The 19,264-nt window shown below is 37.3% G+C and overlaps 1 protein-coding gene and 1 pseudogene across 2 annotated transcripts in view; both read left to right on the plus strand.

Annotated features, from left to right (window-relative positions):
- Lta4h (leukotriene A4 hydrolase) overlaps positions 1–18,706 on the plus strand; it is a 37,649-nt gene extending 18,943 nt beyond the window's left edge. Inside the window, exons 11-19 of one of the 2 annotated variants that reach the window (XM_026396919.2) lie at positions 4,654–4,765; positions 5,279–5,423; positions 6,355–6,458; positions 7,130–7,200; positions 12,525–12,579; positions 14,231–14,326; positions 16,309–16,391; positions 17,022–17,126; positions 18,520–18,706. In XM_026396919.2, coding sequence (XP_026252704.2) covers positions 4,654–4,765; positions 5,279–5,423; positions 6,355–6,458; positions 7,130–7,200; positions 12,525–12,579; positions 14,231–14,326; positions 16,309–16,391; positions 17,022–17,126; positions 18,520–18,637 — 889 coding nt within the window. In that variant the 3' untranslated portion in view covers positions 18,638–18,706. The remainder of the gene's footprint in view (positions 1–4,653; positions 4,766–5,278; positions 5,424–6,354; positions 6,459–7,129; positions 7,201–12,524; positions 12,580–14,230; positions 14,327–16,308; positions 16,392–17,021; positions 17,127–18,519) is intronic. The other variant, XM_026396927.2, reaches the window with a different exon arrangement.
- Positions 11,100–11,458, plus strand: LOC113188571 (transmembrane protein 230 pseudogene; annotated as a pseudogene).
- Positions 18,707–19,264: the final 558 nt, after the last annotated feature.

A 19,264-nucleotide genomic window follows, 5' to 3' on the forward strand; every position in this document is an offset into this window, starting at 1 on the left:
TTTTGACTTCTGAGTTCAGCTTATTTCACTCAGTATGATGGTCTTCATTTCCATCCATTTACTGGCAAATGCCATAATTTCATTCCTTCTATGGCTGAGTAGAACTCCATTGTGTGTGTGTGTGTGTGTGTGTGTGTGTGTGTGTGTGTATCACAGTTTCTTAATCTATTCATCAATTGTTGGGCATCTTGGTTGATTCCATTATTTAACTGTTTTTAATTGTGCTGCTATAAACATTGAGGTGGCTAAATCACTAAAATATGCTGAATTTAGGTCTTTGAGGAAAATGCCAAGGAGTGGGATAGCTGGGTAATATGGTTCCATCCTTAGTTTTTGAGAAATCTCCATACTGCTCTCCAGAGTGGTTCCCATCAGCAGTGTACAAGTGTACCTTTTTCCAATGGCATTTATTTTTCCTCACTGGCATTTATTGTTTGTATCCTTGACCCATTGTCATTCTGACTGGAATGAGATGAAATCTTGGTGTATTTTGATTTGCATTTCCCTGATTGCTAGAGATGTTGAACATTTTTCATATATTTGTTGGCCATTTTATTAAGGATTTTTTGCATCTATACTCATCAGGGATATTGGTCTGTAGTTTTTTGTTTTTGTTTTTTTTTTTCTGATGGGTCTTTGTCTGATTTTGGTCTTCATAAAATGTATTTGAGAGTGTTCCCTCTCTTAAATTGTTTTTTAATTCCTCTGTGTGCAGTTTGTCTTTGAATATTCCTTGAAGTGCTGGCTTGGTGCTTATGAGTTCTTTTCGTTTATTCTTGTCATGGAAAGTTTTTATTTCCCCCTCAAATTTGAAATAGAACTTTACTGCATATAATAACTTTGACTGGCAATTGTTTTCTTTTAGAGCTTATAATATTCCATTCTAAGCCCTTCTTGACTTTAGGGTCTGAGTTGAGAAATCAGAAGCAAGTCTTATTAAATGTGACCCAATGTTTCTCTCGTGGCTTTTAATATTCTTTTCTTATTTTCTATGTTAGATATTTTGATTAAGATATGTTTTGGTGAGATTCTCATTTAACTAAGTCTGTTTGGGTACTGTTAGCCATGTGGATATCTAATTTCTGATACAGGAAAAGTTTTCTGTAACTGTCTCATTAAAAATATTCTTTATGCCTTTGGTTTGTATCTCCATGTTCTCTTCTATCCCAGTGATTCTCAGGTTTGGTCTTTCACTGTTGTCCCAGAGTTCTTGTATATTCTGGTTATGTTCTATATTTTTTTTCCTTTTGTTGCATTCTGTGTTCTCAAGATCATATACCTTGTCTTCAAGGCCTGAAGTTGTCTTCAAGGGCTGAGGTTCTATTTTCTATGCAATCTAATCTGTTAGTGATGCCTTCAAGTGAGTTTTTAATCTGATTGTGTCTTTAATTCAGAAAAAGAGAAACAAGAGAATAAAACAAATGAAAATAAATAGAAAAACAAACCAAAATATGTAATCCAAAATGTATAATCATTTCTGAGAGTTCTGCTTGGTTTCTACTTCTTTATTTAGGTGGTCTTTCTTCTCCTGTTGGCTCTCTCAATTCCTTCCTTAGATCTTCTTTTAGTTCACTAAACTTTTTAATGATCAGTTTTGAATAATCTTTCTCTGGGCTTCCAACCACCTCACTATCAGTGGGATTCTTTGTTGGGGACTGTGGATTTTGGGGGGAGATTTGTTTGCCTCTTTCCTTCTGTTTTCAGAGGTCTTGAACTTTCATATCAATTGAGGTAGATTCCCCTACTTTGTTTTTTTGCACGTGTTCTTTTATGTGTAATTATCTTCTTTGTCCTTGGACTTTTCTCTGTTGTTGATGTATGATTAGATGCTAAGGGGTAGGACCTGAGTTCCCTCTCTGATTGTTCCTCTTGGGTCCTTCTTGATGGTTAGGGGCTTTTGTCTCTTCACTTCTTTGAGTTGGAGTAATGTCTGGGAATGTTTAAGTCAGCAGCAGAGTTTCTAACTTGTAAAACTTTTAGTGTCCCTGTAGGTTCCCAGCACCTCACAGAATGGGGTGAAATAAATAATAGTAACAACTGTTGCAGACAGTACAGTGTTAAAGTAAACACTCAGTTCCTACCATGATGTCTTCAACATTAATTACCATCAATAAACAAGAATAGTGGGTTCAGCAATTGTCAATATTAAAAACAATAATCATGCACTAGCTCTGGCTTTAATGCAAACAGAAAATGTCAGCTATATCCTCCAGAGCAGTAATGATTGTAATTAATGGTAGGAGCGAAAGTTATATAAGCCAATTAGTTCTGAAAGATGGTAAAAATACAGTTAATTAGGGGAAAAGAAAATGTGTTAAGAAGTTAGAAAAGAGTTTGTAATTTCAAAAAGTTAACAGTATATAGAAGAAATGAAGCAGGTGATGTTTATATGGAACTAAAGGAAAAAAATAGAAGCAAGGTATTGGGAGAGAGGAAGAGAGAACAGTAGAATTTCGCTGTTAGCAGGAGAAGAGAAGAAGAGGGACAAGAGAAGTAAACAAATGAAAATAATACAAAACCAAACCAGAATGTATAATCCAAAAAACTGGAACTCTCAAAAGACAGTGCTAAGAAAAAAGTAATCACATTTAAAAAATCTAAAAGTGAAAGGAAAAAGAAATAAGTGTATGTATCCATACATATCTCTCTCTCTCTCTCTCTCTCTCTCTCTCTCTCTCTCCCTCTCTCTCTCCCCCTCTCTCCCCCCCTCCCCCCTCCCTCTCCCCCCTCCTCTCTCTCTCTCCCTCTCCCCCCTCCTATCTCTCTCTCTCTCTCTCTCTCTCTCTGTATATATATATATATATATATATATATATATATATATATATATCCCTGAACCAATCAGCACAGCCAGAATTCACATATGCTTGTGCACACCCACACAAACACACATGGAAAGAATAGACAAAAATAATTTTTAAAAAATACTAATATCTTAATGAAGAACGAAGAAACGGTCTCCACTAAAGTAAGCAAAATAGTTGACCATATTGGGTGGTCACGGTCTTGTCCAACAGTCTTTTTTTCCTACCGCTTGAGCCACATCCCCAGCCCCAGTCTTTTTTTCCTAATTCTTGAGTTATGTACTGATAGAGCAAGGGGTGGGGGGTTATTAATCCCTTCCAGTTTTTGCAGTGCTCTCTCAGCTGCCAGTTGGAACAACCTAAGATTGAAGCTATTTGATGTAGGACCCCACTTCCCTTCTCACTAAAGGTGGATGAGCTAGGAAGTACTGTCAGTTGGACTAGTTTGGTGCCCTCCCAGGGTACAGCTTCTGCAGCATTCTGTGAGGGGAGTTCCAGCAGGTGGCACCGATGTCTAATCAATCCTCAAGGGCTTTATTGGGTGGGCCTTTGGAGAGAATAGATTGACCCATCCCTAGGGCTAGAATAGCAAGCCTTCTCTTCCACAGGTCCAATTCTCAGAAGCCTCTCAAGAAATCTAGTCATGGAGCAGGAAAGCTGATCTCCACTCACTGCTGCCCAGGGGCACAGTCCTCCTGGGCTTAGACCCTGGGTGTATTCACTCCACCCTCTCAGACTCCTGGCCTGCTTCAGCTGGTCTTGAAGCTGCCAGACACAAAGGAGAAGTGAGCTGGGTTCTCCTTCTTCCTTCCCACTCGAATCCCCCTGGGGATAGTCTACTCCATGTCTGTTTCACTCAAGTTCCATCAGACCAAGTCTTGGTCCCTCGATAGGCATCTGTTGGGATATTTTGACTGTGTGTGTGTGTGTGTGTGTGTGTGTGTGTGTGTTTCTGATCTCCTGGGTCCTGCAGTCTCTGCAGTGGAGCACTCACCCCAGGATGGCTCCTGCCTTAGCTCTCTATGGCCAGCTGAGATACAGGGCTCGCTTTTTAAGCACCAGCACACTGTGCAGTCTGGATCAGCTAAGATTAGGCAGCATTTTTGATCTCAGGTTTTTCTGTCTCAAAACTGTGTTCCCCGCCCTATGTGGTGAATCTGATGTATCTTTCTTTCTTTCTTTTTTTGATTGTACCCAAATTTCTGAGTCCCTAAGCTGCTTTGAGAGTCCGATATTAGATTTCACTGAAATCACTCATTCACCTACCTCTCTGAGAAGCTGAATACCACTTCTTTGGTCCCTTGCCACAGTGCAGCTTGGAATGCATCTTTCCTCTATTCTGCCATCTTCGTCTCCTCCCCACCCAGTAGTGGAATTCATTATGACATTCACACATGCACATAACATAATTTCCTCAATCTCCTTACCTAGTACCTTCCTTTTCCCTCCCCTCCTCCCATCCCTGTCCTGATCCACTTGCTGTGCTCTATCAATCTCTCTTATATCATCATCATCATTTTAATGAGCACATTCTAATTATACATATATAAGTGGAATTCATTGTGGTATATTCATACATGGACATAGCATAACTTGGTTGATTTTTGTTCCCTGTTACTTCCCCATGACCTCCCTTCCTCCCTTCCCCTCCAGCTTCTTCCTTTTACTCTATTGGTCTCCCTTACAAAAAAAAAAAAAATCTTCTTTTGGTGTGTGGTACTAGGAGGTGCTCAAGTTCTCTACCACTGCTATATCCCCAGCCCCCCCAAAAGGAATTATTTTGTTGATTAAAATATCTTTTTCCCTTGGCTATGACAGCATTTTAATTTTAAAAAAATCTTGTTTTCAGGTTAAATGAAGGACATACGGTGTATTTGGAACGCCATATTTGTGGGCGGTTGTTTGGTGAAAAATTCAGACATTTTCATGCTCTAGGAGGATGGGGTGAACTACAGAATTCGGTAAATAAATTGAACTTTTAAAAGCATTCATCCAAAGTTGTATAGTGGTAAAAAATTGAGTTTGTAAAGTATCTATACCAACTAGCAACAAGGAAGTCATTTTTACAGCTGTGGAAAATGAGGCAGATGCAGGTAAAAGCTCTGTTGGTATATCATTGAAGGTAGTGTTCATGACCTAACTTGAATTGGGAGTTACGGGATCCCATTGGACCTTTGCTGTTAATATAGCTGAATATGTTTGAATTTTATTTTATATACTTATGTCATTTTTAAGTGCTTTGTCCTGAGAACTGAATTTGCTGACCAGGCATTGAATCACTTTTCTAGATTTTGTGGAAAGGCTTCCACAAGTTTTGACAACATTATCAATGTTTCCAATCTGTAAGTTTGTTTGAGTTCTGCAGTCCCCTGAAGTAGTTATGCTACTGAGTAGAGCAACACTTCCTTATGAGCTTGTTTGCTTGGTGATACCATCTTTATATCTGAACATTCTTGGTACTTTATATCTTGCAGATAAAAACTTTTGGGGAGACACATCCTTTCACCAAACTTGTAGTTGATCTGACAGACGTGGACCCTGATGTGGCCTATTCCTCAGTTCCCTATGAGAAGGGGTTTGCTTTACTCTTTTACCTGGAACAGCTTCTTGGAGGACCAGGTAAGTGTTGGCATTTTCTGGATTTTGTTTTTTTCCCTTTTGGAGATTATGTGTGAAGAATAGGGAAGAATTATAAACGGTTGTTTTCTTGTTATACTTCTGGTTCATTGGCTAGAGAAATCTGTATTGCTTTCTAAGGTTACTTCTATACTTCAGAGTTTGAATAACCTGAGCTTTATATGATGCTGCTTGACTTACAAAACAAATCTCAACAGAATTTTAAGGATGATATTATGTACTTGTTGAAAAAATTCCTATTTTATAAGAGATATTTTAAGAGTAACAAGTGAGAGCACATCAACCCCACCCACTCCCCAGGGTGGTGCCCGTGTTAGCAGTCTGCTGTGTTTGGCTCCAAAACCATATTCTAAGTGTGGGTGATTAAGCAGACAAATACACATGGTTATTTCCATTACCAAAAAAAATGGATCATAAGTAGTTCCCTCTTAATCTTTGTTCCACTTATCATAGTCTTAGTTCCTAGCAGTCAACCATATAGCAAAACTGGCACAAATTTCTTTTTCTTTCTTCATAGTTTCATGAACAGAAGATTCATTCTTACTGTAGATCTTAGTAACCTCAAAATATGATTTTTGTCTTTCCTTATTAAGCTGAGAATTTTCATCTTTCCACTTAAAGAAAGCACTTTATGGCTTTCCTGTGGTGTGTTTGAACTGTCCTCTGGTCAGAAGAGGATTGTTGCTTTTACAACTTGTGCTGTGTGTTCCTGTTCTGTCCTCATGTGTCCTTTCCTTACCTATAACTAGGACTTCTCCCTTAAAATTATACTTTTTTACTCTTAAAGCCCCCATTGATTTCTCTATTCTTTGAGTATTCTCTGTTCTTTGTGGTTAATAGTACAATGCTGAGCCCCAAAAGTAAGTCAGATAATTACTTTTCTATGAATTGATTGCTTATGTTTTGCTTTTAGAGGTTTTCCTAGGATTCTTAAAGGCTTATGTCGAGAAATTTTCTTACAAGAGCATAACCACTGATGACTGGAAGAATTTCCTATATTCCCACTTTAAAAATAAGGTTGGATTAAAAAATATTTTATTTTTCATGTTTAACATAGCCTTATTTATTTATTATTTGTTAGGCTAATTTGAATTTCTTAAGAGTAGCATTTGTCCAGGATTTGCTTTTAGATTCATTTTTTTTAATATATATATTTTTTTAGTTTTAGGTGGATACAATATCTTTATTTTACATTTATGTGGTGCTGAGGATCAAACCCAGTGCTTCATGTATGGTAGGCAAGCTGTCTACCACTGAGCCACAATCCCAGCCCAAAGACTCATTCTTTAATTGCATTTTTTTTAAAATGTGATCTCAATAACATGAACTAATATGTAGAATTTTCCTATTTCAGAGAGACCCTCAATAATTGGTTTGAAATTTTACTTTTTGTGTATACTTTTTTCTTATTTTAATTTTTTAATAGAACATTAGTAATGGATATAAGTTTATTTTATATAGATGAAATAATGCATATATTAATTAGCTATATTTAATCATTTCACATTGCATATGTATATGAAAACATCATATTGTATCCTATAAAAATACACAATGATGATCTGTTGATTAAAAATATTAATTTAAAAAAGGAAAGAGACTTAGAAATTGTCTTGATATGGCAGAATAGAGAAAATTGTAGACTCAAGGACTTGAAAGTTTTAGGTTTTTGGTCTTACTGTTCACAGGTTGATATTCTCAATCAAGTTGATTGGAATGCCTGGCTCTACTCCCCTGGCCTGCCTCCTATAAAACCCAAGTAAGCACTTACTTCAGAGGAGTTCCCTCTCACTCTCCTAAATCCTAGAGCTCCTCAAACTATCTGAAAGGATTTTATGCCTTCCTTTGCCTGTTACTAGAATGTTGTGACAGCAGAGTTCTGAGGTGTTTAGGCCCTGAGGCCAAAAGACTGACTTCCGTGATTCATAAACATAGATTAGTTCGTTCCACTGCAGTAATTATTGAGTGTCTCCTTTACACAGCAACAGCAGTGAGGGACTTAGAAAAGAATAGCTGTTGTCTCTTCCATAAAACTTTTGTCTTAAGAAAAATAACATATGTTAATCATTACAACAGTGTTACAAGTTATTATTCCCATTTCCAGAGGAGGCAAACTAGGTTTAGTTCATTTGCCCAAGCTTGCCTGAGGTTGCTCAGCTAGTAAGTAGTAGGAGTTGAGATTCAAGCCTTGGCAGTCCTACCCCTCTAATGTATTCCCTTCTAAAGTAAATACCCTACCCCGGTCTTCATCAGTCATGTGAGGACTTTGACTTCTGCGTGTTCCAGCTTCTTGCTGCTTTCCTTCAGGTCACTAAAACTGTTTACCAGCCACTCTTACATAAACAGTCTAGTGCAACTGATGCATAGGGGAGCAGCAGGAAATGAGGTAGAAGAATAGATGTCATGGTCATGTGTGTTTGGAAAGCATCTCAAATGGCCAGGGTGGGAGGAGTTTGGTTTGGGGAAATACCAAGAGCTTGGGCATGGAAGAGGTAACCAGAGCTCCTCATTAACCAGGAGGTCCTGCGTACTGTGAACTGTCATGTGAAAAGGGAGTCAGAAGCTGGGGAAGGGTCATGTCAATAGTACTGTTTTTAAAGTTTGTTTTGGAAACAGGCAGATGGCATAAATCATCAGTAAATTTTTATTTATGTATTTATTTTAGATACTAAAAATTGAAAGGGGCATTTTACTAATGAGCTATAACCCCCCCCCCCCTTTTTTTTGGTAGATGGACACAGTACCTTTGTTTTATTTATTTATTTTTATGTGGTGCTGAGGATTAAACCCAGTGCTTCACACATGCTAGGCAAATGGTCCACCACTGAACTACGCCCCCAGCCCCGGAAACTTCTAACTTCTACAATAAGTCACCAAAATAATGCTTTTTTCCCCTAATACTTCCTAGTTTAAGAAGTGCCATCAATACATTATCTTCTTACCAGAGATCATGAGGGCCTGAAGTAATGCAAGGCTAATGGGAAAAAAAAAAGAATAACTGAGATGGGAAATGTTTCAGGGGTAGAATCTATTGGCAGCTGATTGACCATGGTGAACAAAGTAGGAATTAAAACTGATGGGGCAAAGAGGTCTTAGTTGAAGATTCAGTCCAATCCAATACACATTGAGAGGCAGGCACTATTATGATGGATGATGAATAAGGAACCCACAGAGCAAATACAGATGTAACAAGTAATTATAATACAATGGAAGTATTTCTAAAATATTTAAATACTTATTAAGTGCTATAGATGAGAAAATATTAATTTTAAGTAGTTCTGGATTTGGACATCAGCCCAGAGATGATTTAACAAAGAATAATACTAGAAGTAAAGCGTAGAACCTTAGTGGATCTTCATTTGAGAGCTAGGAAAGAGGAAAGATATGAACAAAATTGGCTAAAAATCAAAAGGAGCTTGCAGGTAGTAATTTGCAAGTGATAGAGTGGGCAGCAGGGTAGTGTATTGTAAAAATAGGAGGGAAAAGGAACCAGAGGGGGAAAAACATTGAATTTAAAGTTAGGAATCTTTTCAAAGACTTTTAGTTTCAGTGGCCTGATTGGAGCAAAAGAGAGTTGCAGAAAGTTGAGTGAATCAACTGTTGGCCATTGGTTTGAAATTAAAAAAAAAAATCTGGGTGAAAAATAAGTTCTTAAAGGGTGTTTCTCTGATACCACCATTGCTATGGGATCCTTTTTGGTTGGTTCATTCTCTATCCTTGAAGATTACTTCCATGTCATACCAAAGTGCTAGAGGAACCCTGGAATCATTTATACACCCAGGGATCTTATAAAGAAAGATTCTTTGAAAACCCCAAACCACAGAAAATACTTTGCTCCATTGGAGCACAGAATATTGGTTTCCAAGTCCACTGATTGTTATGTACTCTCACCACTTGTCTATATAGAAATGTCTTCTCAGGTCTACCCACTCACTCCACCACCAACCCTCTGGTTCAAACCCATGTCATCACCTCCACCTGGAAAACTGCTCTGGCTCTGCACTTGTGTCCCCTCTTCCCCTCCCTATCCTTCTCCACACAGAGCTAGTGCAAACCTTCAAGCACACACCTGTATCGTGCCATCCCCTGCTTAGCAATCTTCACAGGCATCCTGTTGGTTGGGGCTAAGGCTAATCCTGTAATGGACACTACAAGGGTCCTGACTCTGCTCCTTTTGCTTCAGTCAGAATGGCAGTTTGGGGATCTCTCAAAACTCTCCACACTCCCTTGGACATAGGACCTGAATCACACTATTCTTTCCACCTCAGGCCTCTTTGCCCAGTTAATTGCAAACTCAGATTAAGAACCATTCCTCATGGAAGCATCTCTTGACCTCTGTGACCAGGTTGGATCTCCCATTCGAGAGCTTCTTGGAGCTGGGTATCGCCTCTTCATTGTGGTTGTCACGGTTTTAACTTTACACTTATTTGTGTGACTGTGAAAGCCTTTCCCTTCACAACACTGTAGGGCTCATCTCTGATTTTGTACATTACTTTTCTTAGGGTTTTACAGTAAATAGGGGTTGCTTCTTTTCCCTGGGCTTATCCTTAACTCAGTTCTTTTAATTACACTGAGAAGAAAATTTCAGGATACTAAGCCAAAAGTTTCCCTCTGTCCTGTTGTTGTTTAAGAAATCATTGCTGAAGAATGTTGTCATAGAAGGTGATTTACTGTCTGAGGCCTTGAGAACCTCTGATCCCACTTGTTCTTAAAGGCAAACACAGTGGTTTGCGTACTTCCACAGCCCGACTACTGCATGAAGATAAACTAGTTGCTGCTTCAGAAGAAGGAGATGTGTTGCCCTCTCTGTTCTGTCCCCTAGGAAAGAACAGGAAACCCAGTCTTTAAAGAAGATCTAGTAGTAACTCCTAATTAAAACTTCACTTCTCTTAGGCCCCAAGTGGCAGGTGTTTCCCTGTTCTCTAAAGATATTTCACAGCAAGCAAGCCTGATTTATGAACAAAAAGGGATGTTTCACAAGAATTTGGCACACGTTACGTGTTCTATTGTTGCAAAATGTACAGTTTATTTCCTAAGATGGGAGTATACATATATTGGTATAACTCACTTTGCTTAATTCTTTTAAATCACAGTGTAATTCTTTTAAATAGCCGTCATTCACTTTCTTCTAAAAATGAAGGAATGCAGTCATTATACAATGATTTTGGCTCTCCCAAGGGTCTAGCATATGGAATAGTGCCTGTTATCTAGTAGGTACTTGCCAGTCTGCTGGATGATGAGAAGGCTGGAACAAGAGAAAGTAAAATCCATGAGAATGGGACTTTGTGTTGTGTCTCATGTTATCTTGAGTGCCTAGATCTGTTCTTGCCAGAGAGTGAACGCTAAGTGTGCTCCGTAGACTCCAACTACTTTGCCATGTACTCCTTGAGCATGTCACAGCCTTGTCCTGGGTGTTGCTTTGGTATTCCCTCAGGCGTTTCCTTCATGTCTACTTGGATCTTTAAGTTCTTAGATAATGCCATAATACTTCAAGTCAGGTCAGAAATTTCCACTTCCAGTGGCAGGCCGGTGCTTGCTGGGGTGGAGGTTAGGTTGGCTGTGCCATGAGGCCTGGGACACCTGGTGTCCATGGGCAAGTTCCCTGCCAGCCCCAGTCTTGATGTGGTGCTCGGACTGTAGCTGTGTCCGCGTGTTCTGATGCCTTCTCGTACTAATCTGATTACTGGAATCGCCAGTAGTAAAGTAAAATACTCAAGGCGCTCCAGCACAGATGATGGCTACATTGACCTTCAGTTTAAGAAAGCCCTCCTAAGATCCCTTATAAGGGTATAGCACTTGCCACTGTGCTATTTTTGATTGGCGCCTTTCTCATTATCATAGGCTCCCTCCTGCTGTCAGGCTATATCAGCAAAGAGTGGGCAGACCGGGTCTGTTCCTGTCCTGATCATTGGCATTTGGTATTCCTGCCAGGATTTTACCATCTGCTCATCACCTACTATGCAGTTAAAGGCTACAAGGGTTACTCCTCCGATGATATTCCAGTCTTTAATGACTAACACTTCAGCCCTAAGACAAGTCACAGTGGAACTGAACCCAAGTTTAAAATATTGAGCAGAAACTATGCGTAAGGGCTGTGGAATTATGCAGTTTTCAGATGTTTGACAAAACAATGGCCAGAGTGTATGGATCCATCCCAAAAATGTTCACTGAGCTTACTTAGCTAATTAGGAAACAGTGTGTTTTTATCTGGCCCTGGCAAAACCCACATGAATTTGTATCATGGAAGAATAGCAATGCTAATTATCTGGGAAAGCAGGAGATTATTCTGTAGTGGAAAGTGTTACCAGTCCTTCCTTCTTTAGAGTTAGCATTTCTTTTAAATAGTCTTCATTGTCAATTTGTTATTGTAGCAAATGGAAGAGTATGGTATGTCTGATTTCTTAGTTACTAAGTAATTTATTTTTAAAATATCAAAAGCTCTTATCCCCTATACTTACATTCTCGTGGAAGACCTCTATAAAATCACATATTAGTGTGGATCCATCTGTAATATTTTTTACTTTTTTCTTAGTAACAGGAATCAGGAATTTTTAAAGCCACAGAGTAAGTTTTCAAAGAATAAGCACTGTCTCTGATAACCAATCCTTGGTCAGGTCTGATCTTGTTTCCCAATGGGTTGGCCTGCGTATAATTTGGGTCATTCTGTCCTTTGTAGATCAAGATGTTCTATATACCATGCCTTTAAAGACTGGACTTTTGGCTGTTCCTTAATGAAAACTGAAGATAAATTGTTGCTATTAGAGTGTATAACCCTATTGCTAGCACCTGGTACTATAGTGTCATTCTGCTGAAGATCTCAAGACTTGACTTGGATCCCTGGAGAACCACATCCTTAGGTTGATTCTGTTTCTTTGCTTGAAAAAAGTGACTTACATTCAAACCAAATTAAAATGTCAGAATAAAAAAAAAAATTCCTATTTCCTTCACTTTGTAGTTGTTTATCTTTATTTAAAAGGAACTTTGAAGTATAAGTGCATTCTGTAGCTCTAACACTGCATTTATGCAAAAGCATGTGCACATTTATAAAATTTTAACATTTTAATATTTATTTATTTATTGCAGTTATGACATGACTCTGACAAATGCTTGTATTGCCTTAAGTCAAAGATGGATTACTGTGAGTAGTAACGTGTGATTTTTTTTTTTTTTGGCTCCTTTTTAAATTGTACAAATATGTCTCTACTAGTGGGGGGTGGTGCTTTAAATAGTGAATAGGAAGGCTATTTGAAAGAGAAGTTTGCTCAAGCTGATACTATCTCCACCCTAAATGTATAAAATTAAGTTTCATGGGAGGAAAAATTTTTTCCTCTGAAGTCACTGATAAGATGCTACTTCAGACATAGCAATTACACATACCAAGTAAATCTAAAATGATCTTGGGTGACTGCAGTGGGAAAAATTGAGGGACTTTGCTTGTCATTATTTTTGTTCATTTTTCTAAAACTTCCTAAAGAAGAGCTTCTTCATGTATGTACTGAAACATAACTCTTTTTTTTTAAGTTGTTGATGGACCTTTATTTTGTTTACTTATATGTGATGCTGAGAATCAAACCCAGTGCCTCACACAAGCAGTCTACCACTGAGCCACAACCCCAGCCCCCTGAAACATAACTTTTTTTTAATATGTATGTATTTATTTTTTTTAGTCGTAGTTGGACACAATACCTTTATTTTACTTATTTATTTTTATGTGGTGTCAAGGATCAAACCCGGTGCAGCACACGTGCTAGATAAGTGCTCTACTACTGAGCCACAACGCCAGCCCCCTGAAACACAACACTTAAGAAAGTGGAGTAAAGATGCACCCTGGATAACTCTTTAATGGAAAATAAGAAAAAAAAAAATAGCAGTAGTTATATTCCAGTTATTTGCATCAGATTTTGATGTAGCTGTTTGAAATTTGTTTTGAAAGTTTATTCAACAGTATTCCTTGGCAGTCTTCATCATTCAGAATATTATACCTGGCCTGGGGGTGTAGCTAAGTGGTAGAGCACTTGCCTAGCATGTGTGAGGCTCTGGGTTCCATCCTTAGCACCAAATAAAAATAAATAAAGGCATTCTGTCCATCTACAACTACAAAAAGGAAGTTTAAAAAAAAAATGCTATACCACACATTTTGCAGGATACAGAGATGAACTTGCCTTTGGAGTGTTTGTAGTTTAATTGAAGAAATTAGATTCTTATATAAATAAATGTCATGCTAAGGAGTAAGTGATAAGCAGCATGAGAAAGATACAGATGAAGTAATAAGAAAGAAAGTGCCTTTTCTACCCCCAGGATGGGGATTGGCATGAGGGATTGCTGCTTACAGGGCAGGATATTCCTGCTGGATCTGAATATGGCTTGGGCATGGACAAGGTGGAAGAGGACATTCTGGGTGAGAGAGACAATGTTTGAGAAGGTTGTTATAAATTAGTTGGCATGCTTTTTGTAATGTTTCTTTACTTTGGAAACCGCCATACTTCATAAGGGGTGTTTGTGTGTGTATATATTTATTTATTTTAAAAAGAGAGTGGCTGTTCCTCTATTCTTACTATTAATAGTCTTTTTTCTTAGATTTCACACATCACATTTTAGGAATTATTAGCTTTTTAAGTTAGAGTAACATAATCTCAGGATTATATAAGTAGCTCAAGCTTAAATTTATTTTGTATAATGCTCACCTGTGCATTTCTGTCTTTTTCTTAATTTTTACTTTATGACGGATAAACTAATAATATTACTAAATCGTATAAAACCAGAAATAACTAGGTAACTTTTTTTTTAAGGCCAAAGAAGAAGATTTAAATTCATTCACTGCCGCAGACTTGAAAGATCTCTCTTCTCATCAGTTGAATGAGTTTTTAGCACAGATGCTCCAGAGAGTAAGTACTAGCTCAAAAAATAAGAAATTAAAATGGACACAGAAGCACAGTATGTATGTTGTGCCTACCTTGGAAAAATATTAATGTGGAAATTCATAGAAAAAAAAGCAATTTATATAATTATTTTAAAAAGCATTTATTAAATGCCTAATATGTTTAATATTGAGATTATTACTAAAATATTTAAGAAAGACTACACCTTTGTTCTCAAAAAGCTTGTAATCTGTGGGAAGGGGAACATATATAAAATTTAGCAATAAAAGGAAATATATTTTAGTTCTAATTTGAGAAAGTTTAATTAGTACAGAAGAACTCATTTCCATTTGGGGTCATCAAGGAGAGATTTTTGAAAGAGTGAGGTTTGATTTGGAGGGAAGGAAGGAAGTATTCAAATTGGAGAGAGCATCAAGGTACCCAGTGTTGAAGAGTAAGCCGTTGGGTTGGGTGAGGAAGTCAGTGAATCTATCACTGAAAAGACTAGTAAGGACCAGAATCTTAAACGCTAAATCAAGAAGTTTAGATTTTATTCTGGTCAGTTAGAAAGTGAAAAGGTTCTCAAATTCTTAATAGAAGAGTCACTTGATGAAGTGGTGGGTAATGAAAACTAATGTAGTGACATGAGGACCACAGAGTCGTGAAGTTGGTTGGGAGGCGTGAGGAGGGAGCTGATGTTGAGGAAGAGACCAGGCCAGTGAGAGAGATGGTGCAGGATGAAAGCACAGGTTTTGTGACTGACTGGATTTGAGGGTTAACAGGAAATAATCCAGGCAGATTTTAAGGTAATTAAAAGAACTCATGAGACTAGAAGGTGGTGCATTTTGAATGGGGAGATAATGACTTGGTCTCTATGTATTATATTAAGGGGGATTCCAGTTTAAGAACCTCAAAGGAGATGGAGATTTGAAATAATTTCCTTTGGGATTGAAAGATGAAGAATAGAATTTTGAGGGAGCAGGGGTCTCATTGATGTAAGATACTACCAGTTTTTAGTGCATCGCGTCATCATGGTTTCATAAATTTCTGTAGCACTGCTATGTGGCCTAGGACCAAGAAGAGAGAAATCCTGATGCGGTGACTTGGGAATGGGTGCAGCAAAACCTGGGTCTGGGAGCCTCAACAATGACCTTAACCAGGTGGCATACCTGGGTATATTTGAACATATCCATAGAGGAGCTAATAGTCTAAATAATTTGGGGTAGGCCTGGCAGTTAGTGAGAACAGAGACCGTGAGTAAGTGTGAAGTGGGGTCCTATAAGGTAAGGAGGCCGCGGCTGGAGAGGAGAGTTTCTGTCTTCTAGCAGCACCTCTGCCTGTCCTCTGCAGGCATCTCGAACTCTCTGTCTGTCCAGACTAAACTCATCTCCTTTCTTTCCTTCACCCAAACTTGTCCCCCCTTTTAGTGGGTTAACAGCACAGGAAGTTCATGAGCCCCCAAAATTGTATATAGAAATTTGTATTTTTACGGTAAATGTATTTCCCTCACCTATAGTAGAGGTGCATATTATTCATTAGCTTGCAAAGAGTCTGACATTTTGTAAGGATATAGGTAACTTAAAAGTGATTTCGGAGGACATATGTAAAGATAAAGCCAGAGGCAGTCCGTGAGGAAAAAAAAATAGGAACTATGATTTAATCTGGAGAAGTGGAAAAATTTAAGCTATATAATATGTAGAGAAATACTTGAAAGACTAGAGAGTCTAGAAGGTAATATTTATACTAAAAAGTCTGAGGAGAGTAATTCTCATTTATTTCTTTTAAGTACCTTATATAGTAAATTATCCTGTGTTCCTAGTAAAAACCTCCAGAGTAAGTTTGAACAAAACTTACTTTAATAAATATTTGTTTCTTTTACTTTTTATCTAACTTACTTTGCTATTATAAAATATTTAGAATTTTAATCTGGCTAAGAATTTCTCTCCAGCTCCTTTCTTCCAAGAAATCCTGTTGAAATGATACGTTATGCTTCTGTATTTTGCTCTTAGGCACCTCTTCCATTGGGGCACATAAAGCGAATGCAAGAGGTGTACAACTTCAATGCCATTAACAATTCTGAAATACGATTCAGGTACATCATTTTAACTTGTCTCTGTGGAAGAAAGCAGAACACTGATTTAAAATCTGGAGAAGGAAAGCAGAGTACGCACCATCCATGGGTCCTGAGAACCCTTATCAATTTCCTCCATTGTTATCAATAATTATAGTGGTATTTATGTCTATAAGACAAGAATATTAATGTTTTGTTAGACTTTGTTATAAGCTTTTTGCCTTAAAAAGAAAATTAGAATAAAGGATTCAGTGATAAATGGGCTTTCTTTCTCAGCCAGCTAAATTAAATAGTTGGGAATAGTTAGAAAACTTTGATTCTGTTATAAGTTAATCTTTCTTAAATCAAATTTGTAGTGTGAGGTTTAAACGAAAGTTCAGTTCCTTGAGAAATTGTATTGATAAAGTACATGAGCACCTCTATAAGCCAAATCTTTTAAAATATGATCTTTTTTTCAAGAACCAACTCCGCTTCCTTCTCTTCTCCAGTAACTAAATTGTGTGTATATATATATATGGGTGTGAGATTCTCAGAATAAAGTGGTGTACAATATGACTGTAATGGGATTATTCATCTTTACATTTCCTTTGTCGTTTCCTGTTCCTTCTTTCCTATTTTCTCTCCCATGCCCCCTAAAAATCCACCTTTCAGATGGTTACGGCTCTGCATTCAATCGAAATGGGAGGAAGCAATTCCTTTGGCTCTAAAAATGGCAACTGAACAAGGAAGAATGAAATTTACCCGACCCTTATTCAAGTAAGACCACGTCAAACTGTGCTTCATATTTATACATGAAATTGGAAGAATAATCAAAAATTTTGTAAAATGCAGTGTTTAAAAATTCTTAACTTTGTTAAAGTTCATTTTTATAGATATAATTTTGGAAGAGGAATTCACACTTCTGATTGTTTAAAATTTGAAATTATTTTATTAGCTTTTTTAGAAGCATTATTATTGACCAAATAGAGTTAGACAATGATAAAAAGGATATAAATTAAAGATGATCTTATATACAGAGAAGGATTTTTAAAAGAAATAGAAGATATTGGTGAGTAGATATGAACATAAAAAAGTGTCTAAAACTAAATGCAGGGAGATAGATGCCAGCAGATAAGGTAAAACATTTTTGATTCAAATGTTGCTAAGAAGTGCAAGAGCAGGTTGCTTGACATATAATAAAAGATGCCTGGTGGAGGGGGGAAAGTCATATGTTGGCAGCAAGATGTAACTTAAAAATATCTTTGAAATACTTTTACTATGTATTTGGTCTATGTTCTGAAAAAAATATAATCATGACATAAATATCCATAATTAATTTGTTTTTAATTTACTTCACAAGTTTAAAATTTGTCAGTACAAGTCATCCATTTTTTTAATATGGCCACAAAATTCATATTTTAAGTAAAGTATTTCATCAAAGCATTATTATTTCACTATGGTTAGTATTTTCCTTCTCAAATTGTTTGAAATTTTCTGAAATTCTTTTTCTAAATTTACTATTTTTATACTTTTAAAATCTCGATGAAAAAGCAAACTTTATTAAGCCAATTTTTAGCTGGGGTGTGGAGCACACCTATAATCCCAGTAATTTGGGAGGCTGTGGCAGGAGGATCACAAGTTCAAAGCCAGCGTCAGCAATTTAGTGTGATGCTGTCTCTAAGTAAAATATATAAAAAGGACTGGGGATATGGCTCAGTGGTTAAGTGCCCCTGAGTTCAATCCCTGCTACCAAAACAAAAACAAAACAAACAAAAAAAGCCAATTTTTAAAAAAGATACTCTTTAAAGTACATCCTCATACAAGACCAGTATTTGGCCAGTAAGTGAAAGGACCCTGTTCACATAATAAAATACTTACATGCTGCCACTCTGGCCCTTCCCTATAAAACCCCAGAATATCTGTGATCTCCAGTTTAAGGGTCAGTCTCTGGTGCAGAGATTGGCACAGGCTACCTAATAGGCCAGGATTTGTGCTTTATTTGGGTGATATTTAGCTATTCCTAACCATCACTTTTTAAACTTTATCTCTAATATTATCTTAATGTTTGTTTTCCCTTCCTGTGTGTGTGTGTGTGTGTGTGTGTGTGTGTGTGTGTCTTTCTCCTTCCCCCTCTCCCTCTTTCCTCTTTTTTTCCCTTCTCTTTTGGCAGGGATCTTGCTGCCTTTGACAAGTCCCGTGATCAAGCCATCCATACCTACCAGGAGCACAAAACAAGCATGCATCCTGTGACTGCAATGCTGGTGGGGAAGGATTTGAAAGTGGATTAAGGACCTGCCTTTTACTGATTTCCAAAATTTCCTTTTTTAAAATTGAATTCATGAAGAAATATAAAACTTCAGCTCATGTCATTAATAAAAATGTCTTTTTATTTGTGGTATTTTATTGTTTTGTCTTTGACTTTGTAAATTTTCTACCTTTTTAAAAAATAGTGGTATATTCTTTATAAATTTTAATGAGTTTTAATCTGTTAATTTACATGGTGTAAATGTTTGAATTAGCTTCATTATCAGTTTTTTCTTCCTCCACATTTTTTACTGGTGCATTCTAGTTGTCCACAGTATTGGGATTCATTGTTACAATTTGCACACAATGTAACAATATATTGTTATTAGTTTTCTAACTATGATCACAAAATATGCCAAAATATTATATACCTGATGTTTGATCAAAGTTCTTCAATTTAAATCTGCCTTAAACCAAAAATTCAGCATGATGAGAGTTTTGCTTTTAAAATAATCTTAAACGTGGACACTCACCACCCACCTGGTGCACATTGATAGCATGAACTCCCTTCCCAAACTGTAAACTCTAGCAGGAGCCTCAGCTCTCCAGTCCTGGGTTCATCTGGCTGATCTGGGAGACTTGTCTCCCTTCTTAAGGGATCAGATGGGCAC

Source organism: Urocitellus parryii, chromosome 5 (assembly GCF_045843805.1).
Source record: "Urocitellus parryii isolate mUroPar1 chromosome 5, mUroPar1.hap1, whole genome shotgun sequence".
Lineage (NCBI taxonomy): Eukaryota > Metazoa > Chordata > Mammalia > Rodentia > Sciuridae > Urocitellus > Urocitellus parryii.